Here is a 16,780-nt window from a genome sequence, read left to right on the forward strand (position 1 = left end):
TGAGTCTCTTTTATCTGAGAGCTGATGGGATTCGTATTGTCCTAGGTTGTTCATTGACTTGCGACTTGTTCCATATTATGTGGCATGTTATTGCTTAGTAAGTATTTATTGAACTGAATTACATGGTAATAGAAACAGATTTATTGCATGCTTATGCAATGTCTGTATCTTTCTCCTTTTATGGCATGAATTATGATTTCCATTTATTCAATCTCAGGAGTTTTATAAAAAACCATACTGTGTCTAGTTCTAAAAGGACTTGATTTGTACATTGTAATACAATAGGATAAGAAATAAGTAGGTACTGAACTCAAAATAAAGAGAAAATATGGGTAAGACAGTAAATGAAGGCGGAAGTAAAGTTAGTGTGCACAGATATATTCATTAAGTCCTAAACAATTTCTAGAACTGGGCCGTAAATTTGTCTCTAAACTTGTCTGAGGCCAAATAAAAAAAGAAAATATAATTCATTATAAACCGTATTCCCAGAGCCCTTAAGATAGTTCCAACCCATTGCTTAGATCTCACTGAGACTTTAGAAGGATAAGTGTGGAAACCTCAAAAAGCAGACATAAGTGCAAAGCTATATGGCTCCCCAAATCCTTGTCAAATAAAAAAAAAGATTTAGAGATATAAGACATTTTGAAGTCTTCTGAGGGTCCCCATTTACTCTACCACGTAAAAATCTCTTACATATGGTACAAACACCATCAGTACCACATAACTCTGGAATCCTAGAGGTTAACTTTGGGTTGGGTTTGTATCTCCCTAGACGTATTGGGTGAACCCAAGGGTATCGTCTTGTAACAGAGTCTTATTCCAGCTTAAGCGAGTCCTTTTTCTGAACCTGGAATTGGACAGCTCAGATATGATCAGTTCTGAACCAAATTGAACCATCAGAGTTCATAGAAGCTTGTTTGGGGAAAAGTCGAGGTTTGTCAGTGCTAAGCCATATGTAAGGACTCGTAGGGAATGGTGACTAAATTTTCACATAAGGCCAATTAAATTGTAACCATACCCCTAGGAGATGCTGAGTTATTACAGTTACAATACGATTTTGTCGATTTTTTTCTTACTTTCTGTCATTTTGAATTCTGTAGAAACTTGAACTGGATCGATTTATGCTTTATGCTCATGGACCTGACCTTTGTAGAGAATCAGACCTTCGACATGCCATGGCTAATTGTTTTGAAGCATTAATAGGTAATTTCTCACTTATAGTCTAATTTCCTGCATGTCTACAATGTCTGGAGGGCACATAAAATTCAGTGTGGAGACTTGGGACAAAATTACTTGTTCCCAAAGCATGTGAGGTCCCCAGTATAATACCCACCTCCTTATACTATAGTTATTGTAGTTCCTCCAGAGCAGCAGTCATGCTTTCTTTTCTTGAAATCCTTGTACCATGTCATGTACATGCTTAGTATATACTGAACTGAAGTGCAGTGAATTAATATGGGGATGGATTACTTGCCAGATTTGATTCAGGATCACATACATAAATAAGTTGCTGGTGAGGCCCTAATAGTGTTTTTGATCACATTTTAAACTATTCACAGGATTTTCTGATTTAAACATCTTGAAGACACCACATATTTAAAATCCCAGGGCTTGAGTCTCTATAACTATTGTTTATTCACTTGAAGCAAGACTGATGCAGACACTTTACTTCCTCACTCAGGCTCTTTACTTCCTCAGTTTCTTTTTTACTGTAACTAGAATATAATTAGCTGTTTGTACAGGAAAGTTATGAAGAGTTAATTAGCTGGTGATTGCAAGTATGCTTTACAATGAAACGTTTCAGTAGATTGACAATTCCTTGATTTTTTAACGTAAACGATTTGAGTGCATTTTTCAAAGGGCTTTGTACTTCCTTATCAATTTTGCCCTCTTTCTTTGAAAATGAATATAAAAGCTTCCCATTGTAGTTCCGTGCTGATGATGGTAGCAAGAGAATGTTTAATAATTATCCACAGTCTTTTCACAGGTATGTCTGTTTTGCACAAATATGTCTATTTTCAGAGGGTTTGTCACGTGGAGTGACTGTGCTCTGTAGACATAATACTTTTGACAGTTAATGTTACAGTTGACCCCATAGCCTGGCACACATGATTCAGTTCCCTTTTGTATCATTTATTGGCTCTGTATCTTTGCCAAGTTATTGAATCTCTTTGAGGCTCAGTTTCCCCATCTATGACATGGAGATAGTATCACTTACCTCACAGAGTTGTAACGATCTTAGTATCTGATCCTGGTTGCATCAAATCCAGAGCAAAGTTCCATTTCCTTTAACCCTCCCCCAAATCACCTACTATGGGCCCCAGTCCTGTAAATCTTTTCTAATACCCTCTTACTAAGGTGCCCTTGAAGGTGAAGATAAGAATGTGAAAATGCTTTGTACAGGGCCTAGGGCATGAGTGACCCCCACAAACCCCTACTACTACTACTACTGTCATCATCATCATCATTATTATTGTTATTATTATCATTATTACTACAACTATTGATAAATAATAAGTGTATTTAGTCATCAAAAGCCCTGGTGACTAAGTATCTGAATATTTTATGTGGAAAATAGCCTTTCTGAAGACAGATGTAAAAAATATGATTTTAAGAACTAGCCTACTCCAGTTATTTGATACCCAGTTAAGATGTTACTATAGTACTTACTGGTTATGATGAATGGTAAACATGTGTACAGTGCTTAGTTATTTCAAAAAATTTTTAATAATTATTTCTAATTAAAGGTAAAGGTTATCCTGATTTTTATTTGCAGAAGCCTTAATTGATCTGAGCTCAAATTTTATCTATGGCCTGAAATATAAACTATAAATATAGAAAATAAAACATAACATCTTCATAAAGTTAAGTATTTGTGCATAGTTCCCTTAGTCACTAATGGTTCATACCCATATCCTTCACGATAGTTCATAGTTGGCCTCTTTTTCTTACAAAATAAGGTTTATGTTTTAGTAAATTGAATTTCGTATTTCAGTCTAACTTATAACACAAAGCATAGCTAAAAGAGGGAAAACGCTACCTTTAAAACAATTGCTTCTGGGCTTCCCTGGTGGCGCAGTGGTTTGGAGTTCGCCTGCCGATGCAAGGGACACGGGTTCATGCCCCGGTCCGGGAAGATCCCACATGCTGCGGAGTGGCTGGGCCTGAGAGCCATGGCCGCTGAGCCTGCGCGTCCGGAGCCTGTGCTCCGCAATGGGAGAGGCCGCAACAGTGAGAGGCCCGCGTACCGCAAAAACAAAACAAAACAAAAAAAAACAATTGCTTCTGATCTTGTCAGATTTTTCTGTGAGTGGGTTTTGGCTTGCCCTTTTGCTTTTTTATGGAGATATGTCATTTTCTCTGAATATTAATGCAGCCTTCCTTTTGGCATTCTCTTCCTTTTATCTAGGAGCTGTTTACTTGGAGGGAAGCCTGGAGGAAGCCAAACAGTTATTTGGACGCTTACTCTTTAATGATCCGGTATTTATCTCGATTCATTTGATTTTTCTCAGTTATATATCATTACAGAAGATTTTATATCAATTAGTCTTTGTATTTTAAAGAGCGTGTAAGAGAAACAAAAACCCCAAATCTACCATAGATGGTAGATTTCAAGCACTTCAAAAATAGCTTAGGGCTTCCCTGGTGGTGCAGTGGTTGAGAGTCCGCCTGCTGTTGCAGGGGACACGGGTTCGTGCCCCGGTCCGGGAAGATCCCACGTGTCGCAGAGCGGCTGGGCCTGTGAGCCATGGCCGCTGGGCCTGCGCGTCCGGAGCCTGTGTTCCGCAATGGGAGAGGCCACAACAGTAAGAGGCCCGCGTACCGCAAAAAAAAAAAAAAAAAAAAAAAAAAGCTTATTCAACTCTGTCACAGATGGGAAAGTTCTGTGGACATTTACACTAGTTTGGCTTCTACCCAAAACCCCATCTTTCCTCAGGTCACTTTTAAGTTAAATATGAATACAAATAAGGTAGGACTTTGCTTTATTTTGAAGTAGCTTGAAATTAATTATGATTTTATATTTTATAATCATTGGGTACCTACCCCATGCAGGCTTAGTTGAAGCTATAGACTTTTGGCTTTTCTGTTTATGATTTGTTTTTATGTAAGTTATGTAGACTAGATAAATGTATATTTATTTTAGAAAGTCAGTTCATAGGGAGTTTCTGATAGGGCTATGAATAAAGAATATGGAAGTACCTTTTTTCTTTTTAAAGCAAATTATAGCTCAAGAAGAAATGATAGATTCTAAAATAATTCCTGTTGTTACTAAAGTATTAAGCCATTAATATTGCCAGGGCTACCTTTTTTTTTTTTTTTTTTTTTTTGCGATACGCGGGCCTCTCACCGCTGCAGCCTCTCCCGTTGCGGAGCACAGGCTCCGGACGCGCAGGCTCAGCGGCCATGGCTCACGGGCCCAGCCGCTCCGCGGCATGTGGGATCTTCCCAGACGGGGCACGAACTCGCGTCCCCTACATCGGCAGGCGAACTCCCAACCACTGCGCCACCAGGGAAGCCCAGGGCTACCTTTTTAATCCTGCATGTAATAGAGCATACTGGCTGCTTTTTGTACCCAAACAAGTCAATTTAACATTTAAAGGGAGAGGCAACTCTGTATTCCCTATTGAAATGTCATTATAATTGAATGAAATAGCCCTCATGGAGCAGTAAAGAACATAGGAAGCCAGGGTTTTAAGCCTTTGTGAAACCTTCAATGTAAGTGGCTGTCAGATGTTATTACTGTATTCCTTAGGATAGTTTAAAAAAAAAAAAAGAATCAATAGTTTTGAAAAATGGGGCCTGGATGATGCTCATATCTGAGGATTTGATCTTCTTTTACCTGTTTTTATAGAGATAGGTGGTGATTTTATACGTGTGAATTTCCTCCCGGTGGGAGCATTATCTACAGGTGTTCCATGTCCCCCATTTTGTCCTACAACCTATAAACAAGTGTGCATCTCGATTTGTATCTGTAGCAGATGTATTTTAAGTCTTTTTCTCAAAACTTAAAATAACTTTGTTCTGGCCTTTATCTTTTGTTGGCAGTTTCAGCAACCTCTTTACTTTGTTTGCTCCTCCAGCCTTGCCTCTGTGTGCCCCCTCACCCCTTGAACCTATCCTCCACCTACTCCTGCCCCTGTCCTCCCATCTTACCTGCATCCCCCATCCACTCTGTGTTTCCGTTTTCCTGAATTATATGCAGCTTTATACCTGGTAGTCTTAATTGCATCAGTTTTGTTTGGATTCTTTTCTCTCTTTAAACTGCTTCTCTCCCACTTGTCTACTTAGCAGGCTTATCTTTTATTTCCAGTACCAAGTACAATGCTGGCATGTGCAGAGTTTAATAAATATTTGTTAAAGGAATGAAATGGATAAATGACTAAATGAAAAAGCAGAGTCTGAACATCATCTTACCAATGGGATGGCTGACAGTCAGAATTTGTTTTAGTCATTTTAGTGTGTCTTTTGTGAAATTGAACAGTGCTTAGTAATATATGGTCTTCCCACTTCAGCGTTTTCAAGTGCGCACACTTGGACAGTCTAACTCATCTGACATCTCCATACTGTTTTACATCTCTTAGTTGTAGTATGTGAGAGATTTTGGCGAACCATCGTACTTTTTCTTGAGTAATGGTTCTGTGAAAGTCCAGTCAGCCAAAGACAGCCAGAGACAAGCTGTAGGTTTACTGACTCCACGCATGGGGCTGGGGGAGGGGGCAGGGGGCATGCTCATAACAGGGAGGGGACCCTCCTTTCTGAGACCTGGGCTGGTGCTGACCGGTTCCGAGGGGCCAGGAAAGCAGGAATCAGTTCTTGTTTGGTTGCCGTGTCTGAGGCCGGGTTAGAAGAAGCAGTGAGGGCTTCCCTGGTGGCGCAGTGGTTGAGAGTCCGCCTGCCGATGCAGGGGACGCGGGTTCGTGCCCCGGTCCGGGAGGATCCCACATGCTGCAGAGCGGCTGGGGCCTGTGAGCCATGGCCGCTGGGCCTGCGCGTCCGGAGCCTGTGCTCCGCAACGGGAGAGGCCACAACAGTGAGAGGCCTGCGTACCGCAAAAAAAAAAAAAAAAAAAGCAGCAGCAGCAGGGGATTAATTTGGGATTGGGTGCTGTCAGGAGCCAAGGGGCAGTTTAGCTATTGAGTGTCCCTGGCAATCTTTATTTCGGGGCTAAGACATAGCAGAGCAGGTCAGAGGGCAACACTGGTGGGAGAGCAGTTGTTTCTCAAACCAGGGGGTCGTTCAGGTTTTATAGATGCTGTAAGACCTTGAGGGAAATGCTGTTTCCTGTTAACTTGGAAGCTGGCTTTATGTGCGTCGTCCTATCAGCCCTGTTAACAGAAGGGCTATTTTTCTTTCTCAGCCTGAACTACTTTTTACTCTTTCAGCCCCAGGATGATTTTGCCAATTCTGTGTTTTCAGGTCTGTGTGACCCTTCCCGGCTTACCCAGTACATTCAGAGCCACTGTTTCCATTTGACCATCCAATGACCCTCTTAGAAACATAGGGAGCAATTACTATGTAATCTTTCCTAGTCTCCCACTCCCCCGCCATACACACCTCTTTTTGTCTGTGCATATCTGTCCCAATTTCTCTGACCCAGGCCTTTCTCTGGAGCTCCAGAAATTGGAAAAAGTGTCTTTTCAAATTGCCTCTGGGCAGCTTCACCTGGGTGTTCCACAGACACCTAATTTCAACAGGTTTAGTATTTGAATTCAATGCCTTAGCCCCCAAACATATATCTCCTTCTTTAATTTTATGATCTAAACCAGAAACGTTAGGGTATTCTTTTGTCCTTAAGCTTTTTTCTCCTCATCTCCATTCAGTTGCAAACCCCTGTCAGTTCGGTGCCTGGTATCTCCTGAGTGGGTTTATTCTTGGCCGTACTGCTGCTTTTTTTTTGGTTTTTTTTTTTTGCGGTATGTGGGCCTCTCACTGTTGTGGCCTCTCCCGTTGCGGAGCACAGGCTCCGGACGCACAGGCTCAGCGGCCATGGCTCACGGGCCTAGCCGCTCCGCAGCATGTGGAATCTTCCTGGACCGGGGCATGAACCTTCATCCCCTGCATCGGCAGGCGGACTCTCAACCACTGCGCCACCAGGGAAGCCCCGTACTGCTGCTTTAACGTTTGTCCTCCTCGTCTCTCACCTGCCATAATTAACCCGTTGTCCTTCCCTGCTGCTCTAGTCCATCATTCATGCTGTGTTTAGTGTTGTCTTCTTTTTAATGCACAGATTTGATTATGGTCTTTGTGGCTTAAAATCTTTGGTTTCTTTATTGCCTGCCAAAGTCTGTATTACACAACATAGCATTTAATAGTTCTCATAATCTGACTCCCACCTATTTTTTCGGTCTCCTTTCTTTTTACTCCCTCTTTGTGCCATTCTAGGAATTACCTTTTTTTAATTTTAATTTTTTTTGAGTCTGTTATAATTTATTAACAAATAAGTGTTTATTTTATTTTATTTTTTGCTTTACAGTGTTGTGAAAAATTTTTTTTAGGTTTACAGCAAAATTGAGAGGAAGGTACTGAAATTTCCCATATATTCCCTGCCCCACACATGCACAGCCTCCTCCACTATCAGCATCCCTGACCAGAGAGGTAAATTTGGTATAATCAGTGAACCTGCACTGACATATCATAATCACCCAAAGTCCATAGTTTACATGAGTGTTCACTCTTGGTGTACATTCCGTGGGTTCAGACAAATATGTAATGACATACAGCCACCATTACAGTGTCATACGTTTTCACTGCCTTCAAATCCTCTGTGCTCTGCCTATTAAGAGTTACCCTTTTGTGTGTGTGTACTTTGAGACCTATTATTTGTGTATATATGGTACCCTGCTTTTGATTCCCTCCCTCTGCTGATGTACTGAATTCCTCAGTGTTCTGTGTTCTTAAGAATACAGCTGAAAAGTCACTTCCTTTTTGAAGCTTGATCTGACATCCCAGGCAGTGTTTTCCTGGCACTTGGTATATATACATCACTATTATAGAATTTGTCATAGTTTATTAAATTATACTTATTTACCTTCATTCTTCCCCACTAGGCTCCTTTGAGGACAGAGATAGTGTCTTATTCGTCTTAGTAAGCTAATATGTAACAGGTATTCAATAAAAATATGCTGCATGATCTAATGTCCCAACAGTCAATGAACATTTTCCAGAAGAGCAAACTGAAGGTAGAGGCTTTACCTAAGGTCCTTGCGCTAATAGAAGGCAGAGCTGGGATTCCAGTCGAGATCTTTTCCAGGGTATTTTCTCTGACCCCAAGGGGGCAACAGAACCTTATCTCAGTGTGCAGGGTAGAATAAAGGAAATGGATGCCATTGAAACGGGCTAGTTGTGAGGTTTTTAAGCTATTACACCAAGATGGGTGACAGCAAACATCAAAGAAGAAATCAGTGTTTTTGAGCAAAGAATACATAGGAGAAAGGAGGAAGATGAATCTAGAAGTCCCTGACAGTTTTGAGCTTTGGAGATTGAAGTTGGTCAGGAGAGATAGTTGTTTGTCGTCATTGTTGATGTCATCATTATTAATAGTGGCATTTTCTGTGTGCCAGCACTGGGTTCAATGCTTTGAGTACATTGCTCACTGAGGCATCAGAGAACAGTCTGAAGTAGGTACTGTGATTATCTTTGCCTTACACTTGAGGAAAGGTTGGCTCAGGGAGGTTAGGTAACTTGCCAACGGGGAATCAGGATTAAATCAGGCAGCCTGTCTCCTCATCCTGCAGCTTTTTCTAACACCATACTCCCTAGTTTAAGGTGAAAGGTAAGAAGGTATGATTTGGTCATTTAGGTTTGAGGTAAAAGATGCCCATAAAGGCACCTAGAGTTATGGACTTGTAGCTTGGGTGAGAGGTCAGAACTGCAGCAGAGATGAACAAGTGATTTAAACAGAGGTAGCAGTTAAAGCAATGGGAATGACAGGGCTCTCCAGAGAAGCAGGTAATGAATAGGTCAGGCAAGGGGCTGAAGTTTGGTAAATGTCCGTTTCAGGTACAGCAGGAAGAGAAAAAGCATTGAGAGAACATGAGAAAGTTGCAGGAAGGGAGTGACATTCAGTATAATTTATGCTACAGAGAATTCAAGGGAAAGGTTATTGAATTGGTTAAGAGAAGTCCTTTAAATAGCTTTAAAAGAACAGTTTGATATTTAAGCTTGTTTTTTATATTGGCAAAATAAAACACCAAAAACAAAACCTCAGTGTATTTTATTAAGATGCAAGTTGTACAAAAATATCAGGTATTTTATTTCACTTTGTCATCATCTGATCACAAGTGATAATATATTTTCCTATACTTCCCCCCTCCAAAAATTTAAAAAAAAAAACTTGTCTTTTAAAAGTTTTGTCATTTATCTCAAAAACCTATCATCGAGGCCAGAAAGGAGATTAAGTTGGAGGCTCCCTAGAGTCTAAAACTGAAGGAAAAACACTTTAATCCCGAGGAAGGTCTAATTATAACTGCCTCTGGATTTAACTCAATGGATTAGGATTTTCCACAGAATTTATTCTTTTATTTATTCTCTTATTTCAAGTATACATTTGTAATGATCCACAGTAAAAGTGTGGTCTTACAAATCTAAGTGTTTAGGAACTAGATATGGGGTGTTTTCCACTCCATCTTAAAACAACTCAACGATAATGAATTAGTGCCTAAATAAAGGACCATTTGAGATGAGTTTTCATTACAAAAGGCACAGCTGATGTACATTTCTGGGGAATGGTAAACTAAAAAATGTGATTAAAACAGCAGCTTAATCCAGTGTATTAGGTTAAGCAAATGGGTAACTTAGTTTTAAAAGGTATCTTTGACTCTTGGGGGTGTGGGGGGCTCTTTTCCTCCCCAGCTTAATAGGCTAATTAGAGTCACTGCAGGCAATTTGAGTGGTGAATACACTTTAAAAAAAATAGTTTGCCAGCACTATTAAATTTGCAGTAAGTGGAGTCAGCATCTAAAATAGTTCAGTATTTCACATAATGGCATTTTATTTAGCACTCTAGAGTGTGTTAAATGGCTCCCTCAAGCATTAAAGGCATCACTCCATTTTCCAGGACTTGCGCGAAGTCTGGCTCAATTATCCTCTCCACCCACTCCAGGTAAGTGTGACCTTCCTGTCTGCAGTAAGCTTTATAACTCTGGGCATTCATGATGCTTCAGTCTGCCTTTTGTCCCTTCCTGCTTTTATCCTTTGATTCCCTTCTGTGGCTTTATGACTTTAAGCTGGGGTGTCAGGCCGGAGAACTTTGGAACGAATATTAAAACGATGCCATGTGTTGCCCTCTTTGTGGTCTGGGGTGAGGTGGGGGAAGCACTGGGAGTCGCCTTCCCTCAGGAGGCAGGGAGAACTACTTGCGTGGCTGTGGTTTGGTCCCCTCTCTTCCCCAAAACAGTGATAGTCAAAGCATAATATGTTGTCTCCAGTATATCTACATGCCTGCTATTATAGGGAAAATAATATGGAAGCAAGTCTGGGCTTATTACAAAGTAGAACAAATACTAAATTAACATTGCTAAATCGTAACCTAATTTGGATCTTAGAAGTTGAGGGCTTTGGCTTTGATGCATAAAACATATTGTAAATTAAAACTTTAGTACAGTATAATGGCTTTTTATTCAAGATTTTGGAATTTAAAAGATCTACTTATGGTGACACTTTTTTCCCCAGTTGGTTTAAAAATTCTTACTATTCTTTGCTTTTATTACCATTTTACCTTGGAGATATACATCATATACATACACATGTAAATGTATACTCATATATACATATTTTTGTATATGTATATTATGTGTATATAAAAGTCATCACTAGTGGCTGAACTCTCTCATGAGAGGCTTTACAGTAATAAGTGACATTAATTCAGAGTACTTTAGAAATATTTTATGAGTATGAGCTTGCCCAGAGTTCCTGAAAATATTCATTTTATTTAAACTCTTCATATTTGCTCTCTGCTAGTGGTTAAAGTCTCATTGTTATGTGGAGCACCTGACTAGTGGTATAATAATCTCCAGTGTGATAAAACTGAATCCAGTTTTAATGATGTTCATTTGCCAAAATAGGTTGGTCCCTAGAAGACATGCAGAGGTCAAGTTACTCAATGCAGAGATTCTCAAAAGCTGGTCCCTAGACCAGCAGCATCTGCATTACCTGGGAACTTATCAGAAAGGCAAATCCTTGGTCCTTATTCCAGTCATACTGAATCAGACGCTCTGGGGGCAGGGCCTGGCTATCTGCTTTTAACAAGTCCTACAATGGTTTGATGAACACTAAAGTTTGAGAACCACTGAGTTACCAGATAGATATATATGTATTCTCTACCAGTGGTTCTTCAGCTTGCCTCTTCCTTGGAGAGCTAGTATAATACTTGGGATTTTGAACTATCTGTGTACAGTATTTGGCCTTGAAATCTGATAGAAGATTGGAAAATATTATTTGAGCCTTCTTTAAATATTAGGTTTGTTTGCCATTCTAAGGGATGAGAAAGAAGCTTTCGTGTTTTATTGGCATTTCAGAAATTTCTGCCCGTGGGAGAAGGAAGTTTACAAAACACTATCTTAGAATGGATAATTACTTTTGTAACTAAAAACTGCATGTGATTTTTATTTCTTTCTTTCTTCTTGTAGCTTCAAGAGCCAAATACTGATCGACAACTTATTGAGACTTCTCCAGTTCTGCAGAAACTTACTGAATTTGAAGACGCAATTGGAGTAATTTTTACCCATGTTCGACTTTTGGCAAGAGCATTCACATTGAGAACTGTGGGATTTAACCATCTGACCCTGTAAGTTAGAAGTACTCATGTAGTTCTAACATGGGCATTTAGACAAGCAGTCCCAAACGTTTGCTGCATGCCCTTCCCAGGTTGGGGTCTCGAACATATTTCCAGGGAAGTCACGTCGTTCGATGGATGAGCAACCAGACACCAGTGTGGACCAGAGGATATGCTCTCATCCAGTATTTTTGGTCTCATTGTCATGCATCTTATTTCTCTGTAAAGTATAAGAGAAGTGTGAAGGAAGTAAAAACTTGTTCTATGAAGGGACAAATATTATAGGCTTTATAGGCCATGTGGTATCTGTCATGATGATTCAACTCTGCCATAGTAACAAAAGCAGCCACAGGAAAAATGTAAATGAATGAACATGGCTGTGTCCCTTTTTACTAAAACAGGCTATAGGCTGAATGTGGTCCTCCAATCCCTGCTCTGGATGAGTGATTTGAACATGAGCTAATGAAATAATTAATAAAATAACCAAAACGTTGTTTCTTTGCATGGTGTTTTTTATTCAGTTTTGGCTTCCTTCCCCCAAATCAGATACTCACAGTTCTCTTTACACTGTAAAGATTAAGGATTCTTGTCATAGATTTTTTAGTCCTTAACCTAGAGTTCAGATTTGAATAATGGAGTGTAGTTTTCAATAAAAAGATAAAGATTTAGGGCTTCCCTGGTGGTGCAGTGGTTGAGAGTCCGCCTGCCGATGCAGGGGACGCGGGTTCGTGCCCCGGTCCGGGAAGATCCCACATGCTGCAGAGCGGCTGGGCCCGTGAGCCATGGCCGCTGAGCCTGCGTGTCCGGAGCCTGTGCTCCGCAACGGGAGAGGCCACAACAGTGAGAGGCCTGTGTACCACAATAAATAAATAAATAAATAAAGATTTAGCAAAGAAAATTCTTGGGCCTTTTTGCTTTGTTTTGTCTGTATGAAGATTGTCTGTGCAACATTGTTGTCTCCGCTGTACAGTTGACCCTTGAATCACATGGGTTACAACTGCATGGGTCCACTTACAAGTGGATGTTTTTCAATAAGTATGTGCGACAGTGCTACACAGGGTCGGTTGGTTGATTGGCTGGATCTGCAGATGCGGAACCGTGGTACAGAAGGCCGACTGTAAAGTTAAACTGGATTTTTGACTGAATGGGGGGGGTCGCTGCCCCTAACCCCCTCACTGTTCAAGGATTCAACTGTGCTTTATTTTTCAATTGATACTCCCCAGCTTTTGGCCAGGCACTATTTACTAGTCTTTATTTTAGCAGTTGTTTAATCTTTATAGTACTTACTTCACTCTCCTTTGAAACTGAACCTGTATTGACTCAGATCTCTTCTCAGTTGAGGGGCCTTAGGGAATTATTTTTAGTTTTGTGCTTTAAGCAAGATGAACACATTGCTTTTTAACATCATGCCTTTTGAAAAAAATTCTCTGTGTTTTTTTTTTTAATCCACAAATGCTTATTGATCTCTTTACATTGATGTTTTTTCCCAGAGGCCACAATCAGAGGATGGAATTCCTCGGTGACTCCATAATGCAGCTGGTAGCCACGGAGTACTTATTCATTCATTTCCCAGATCATCATGAAGGACACTTAACTGTGAGTTTGTATTAAATCATTTCCTCCAATAAGATTGCTGTATAACAGAGAGCAAAGATTAGAAGAACCGAATATATATTTATGTAATTGACTTAGTCCTTGGTGACTTTAGCATATCATATGGTTTTGTTTCATTATGTAAATTGTGTGCAAAACAATATATGATAAGAGCTCATTTCCATTTAGTGACTGCCTACTCAGTGCAAGACATGGAGTTAGGCTTCATGGGGGGAGCAAATATTAGTTGACACCTAGTCTATCCATAAGAAGTTTAAAAACTATGAGGAGAAATTAAAAATATAAGTAAATAACTACAAATTCTCTCTCTCTTTCTATATCTATATACATATGTATATAGATATAGTGTGGGGTGTGTGTATATACATATACATGTACACTATAAAAAGTATAAGTGAGTAATTGTAACTAAATACAGAGAGTACCACGTTAAATATTATGAAGAGACATAGGGAAACTGTGCTGTTTAGGAAAAGTAAGATTTCTTTCAGCTGTGGAATTTCTAGAAGGCTTCATGGCTATGATGATGTTTGAGTCTTTAAAAGGATGAGTAGGATTTGGCCACTGGGAATTAATGGGAAGAAATTTCTATGCAAAGACATTGCACACATTGGGACTGCTGAAACAAGGGCACAGCATGGAAGATCAAAAGCCTAGTTTGAGGGGCTTCTCTGGTGGCGCAGTGGTTGAGAGTCCGCCTGCTGATGCAGGGGACACGGGTTCGTGCCCCGGTCTGGGAATATCCCACATGCCACGGAGCGGCTGGGCCCGCGAGCCATGGCCGCTGAGCCTGCGCGTCTGGAGCCTGTGCTCCGCAATGGGAGAGGCCACAGTGGTGAGAGGCCCGCGTACCACAAAAAAAAAAAAAAAGCCTACTTTGGCTGGATCATGTGGAGTTGAAAGGGACTTAGAGAGACAAGGCTTGATTTATGACCAAAGTGAAATAGTTCCCATTCCTCTCACCTTTGTTTCATTTTATAAAATTTTATTGAGCTTTTTTATTTGCTGGGTGTGGTTTTTACCCTGTGAAACCAATCAGTAATAAAACCAGAGTGGAGAACAAAACATATCTGGAAGCCAGTCGTGATGATCTCTCCCAGCCCAAGGAATAACCTTTGAGAAGTCCCTCTAGAATTGGGCATTGGAAAAGCAAATATTTTATTGAGCAAAGAAAAAGAGTACTCACTATAAGACATTTTGTGAGTGCAGACATTCTTCATTAGCTTGAGGCAAATAAGTCTTTCATACTTTGCATCTCTACAATTTCTATACATGTTTTGCTTTGAATAGAATTGGATCTTATCTCTGCAACTGTGAACCCTGGAAATAGTTTATGTGACACACAAATATTGGATTTAGGGAGAATATGGTTATTTGACTATGTTTAGATGTAATTTTTCAGCAGAATTTCTAAGCCCAACAAAATATGGTCCTTTAATTCTTTCACTCAGTGACTATTATTCACTGAATATTATGTTCCTGCTATGCCCCATGTACCATTATATGGGAAATCGGGAATACTATTATTTTACATTTAGTTTAAAATTAGCAGTTTGATTACCACTTAACGTTAACTGCTTTTGGATGGACAAGAAATTCCTCTTGAATTAATATTAAGTTCTTAAGAACATACGAGCATTTACCGGAAATAAACTAGTATCTAGTATCTTGCTCTACATTCAGGAATCAATAAATGCTCGTTCAGTATCTTCCATTAGGGAATACACTTCATAGCTGTCAGAGTATCTGGTTGGTCTGAGAAATGGCGAAACTAAACCAAATGGCTTAAGTGGTAATTCATCTTATGGCCATAAAGAGACCACTGTTGAAAATGTGTGACTTAAATACACACATTTACCCCTATATTCCCTCAAATTAATTGTGAACTCCAGGATTTTGTGGAGCAGGGACGTATGGATCAGCAAGTTTACTGCTGCTCTTCTTGGCCACGGCACATCCCGCCCCTGACCCCCAACACTGAACAGATAATGAAACCAGAACTCAGAAAGGCATGGGCCCTGCCCAAGATCTGGATAAAGGTAAAAGCAGGACTATGCTAGAGACTCCAGTTTTGTGTTCTTTCCAAAATGACTTCAGTGCTGTAACTAATTTTATCCAAAATGTGTTTATCAGCCTTGCTGTCTTAAAAATAAAGAATTTTTGGATAGCTTCTTAGAAAAATGTTAACAAAGAACAAAATTCTGATATGATGGTTTTATGAACTGTATTCACAGAAAGCTTCTGTAGAAATCAGTAGGACCAAGAGATCTGCTGACAAAACAAAGATGTTCTGTCATCAGTGAAATACATATTTAAAAGATACTGACTCTCATTAATGTCTCTTTGATGTGGTTGCTCCCTCCCTCCTTCTTTTTTTTTTTGCGGTACACGGGCCTCTCACTGTTGTGGCCTCTCCCGTTGCGGAGCACAGGCTCCGGACGCCCAGGCTCAGCGGCCATGGCTCATGGGCCCAGCTGCTCCGCAGCACGTGGAATCTTCCCAGACCGGGGCACGAACCCGTGTCCCCTGCATCGGCAGGCGGACTCTCAACCACTGCACCACCAGGGAAGCCCCCTCCCTCCTTGAGCCGCTGTCTCCCGTTGGCTTCTATGATGCTGCACGTTCCTGGTTTTCCTCTAACCTCTTGAGCTACTCTCTTAGCCTCCTTTGCAGGCTCATCCTATTCTATAGAGCTGATGAATATTCCAGGATGTACAAGGTTTACTCCTAGGCATTTCTTCTTCTTAGTAGAGTCTCTTATAGGCAGTCTTTTCCAAATATAGCATTAGTTTCACTCTGTAGGCAGACTTTTAAATGGACTTCTTCAATCCCGTTTCTTTTCTGAGCTCCAGTGCCAGCTGCCTTCTCATCATCTCCACATGTTGAAGACTGAACTTGAAGTCTTCTCCCACCTGGGTCCTCTACCAGTATTCCTTGAGTAATTGAATGGCAACATCACCCATCCAATGTTGCAAGTCAGAAACGTAGGAGTCATCTTTGATTCCTCCCTCTGCTTCCCTTCCCTATATTCTAGTCCATTCGCAAGCTTTGACAGTATTACTGCTGGACAGTGTTATGTCTTCATCACCCAGATCCTCTCTACCGACCCCTGTCACCTGGACCACTGCAGTGGTTTCTGCATAGCTGTCACAGTGTTACAGGAATATGATTGACAGAGAGACTCGGTTAGAAGAGGTGGCATTTACTAAATTGCAAAGGATAGGAATCTTAAGGTTGTGCTTATACAAAGCAGTAGGCAATGCAGCAGGCTCAGATTTCCCATGAGATGTGTGTTACTATTGGAAAAGCTGGTCTTTGCCATTCTTGTGGGCATTTTTGTACTCTCCAATGGGGGACATTGTCTCAGGTTTCGGGCCTGTTGGACAGCGTTAC

General features: G+C 40.5%; 1 protein-coding gene across 5 annotated transcripts in view; it reads left to right on the forward strand.

Annotated features, from left to right (window-relative positions):
- The window catches only part of DROSHA (drosha ribonuclease III), a 130,691-nt gene that overhangs the window by 88,534 nt on the left and 25,377 nt on the right, over positions 1–16,780 (forward strand). For all 5 annotated transcript variants that reach the window (XM_060009637.1, XM_060009638.1, XM_060009639.1 and 2 more), the window contains 5 exons: positions 1,101–1,203; positions 3,410–3,480; positions 10,058–10,102; positions 11,628–11,785; positions 13,264–13,369. In XM_060009637.1, the coding sequence (XP_059865620.1) occupies positions 1,101–1,203; positions 3,410–3,480; positions 10,058–10,102; positions 11,628–11,785; positions 13,264–13,369 (483 nt within the window). The remainder of the gene's footprint in view (positions 1–1,100; positions 1,204–3,409; positions 3,481–10,057; positions 10,103–11,627; positions 11,786–13,263; positions 13,370–16,780) is intronic.

This window comes from Delphinus delphis, chromosome 3 (genome assembly GCF_949987515.2).
Source record: "Delphinus delphis chromosome 3, mDelDel1.2, whole genome shotgun sequence".
NCBI classification, from domain to species: domain Eukaryota; kingdom Metazoa; phylum Chordata; class Mammalia; order Artiodactyla; family Delphinidae; genus Delphinus; species Delphinus delphis.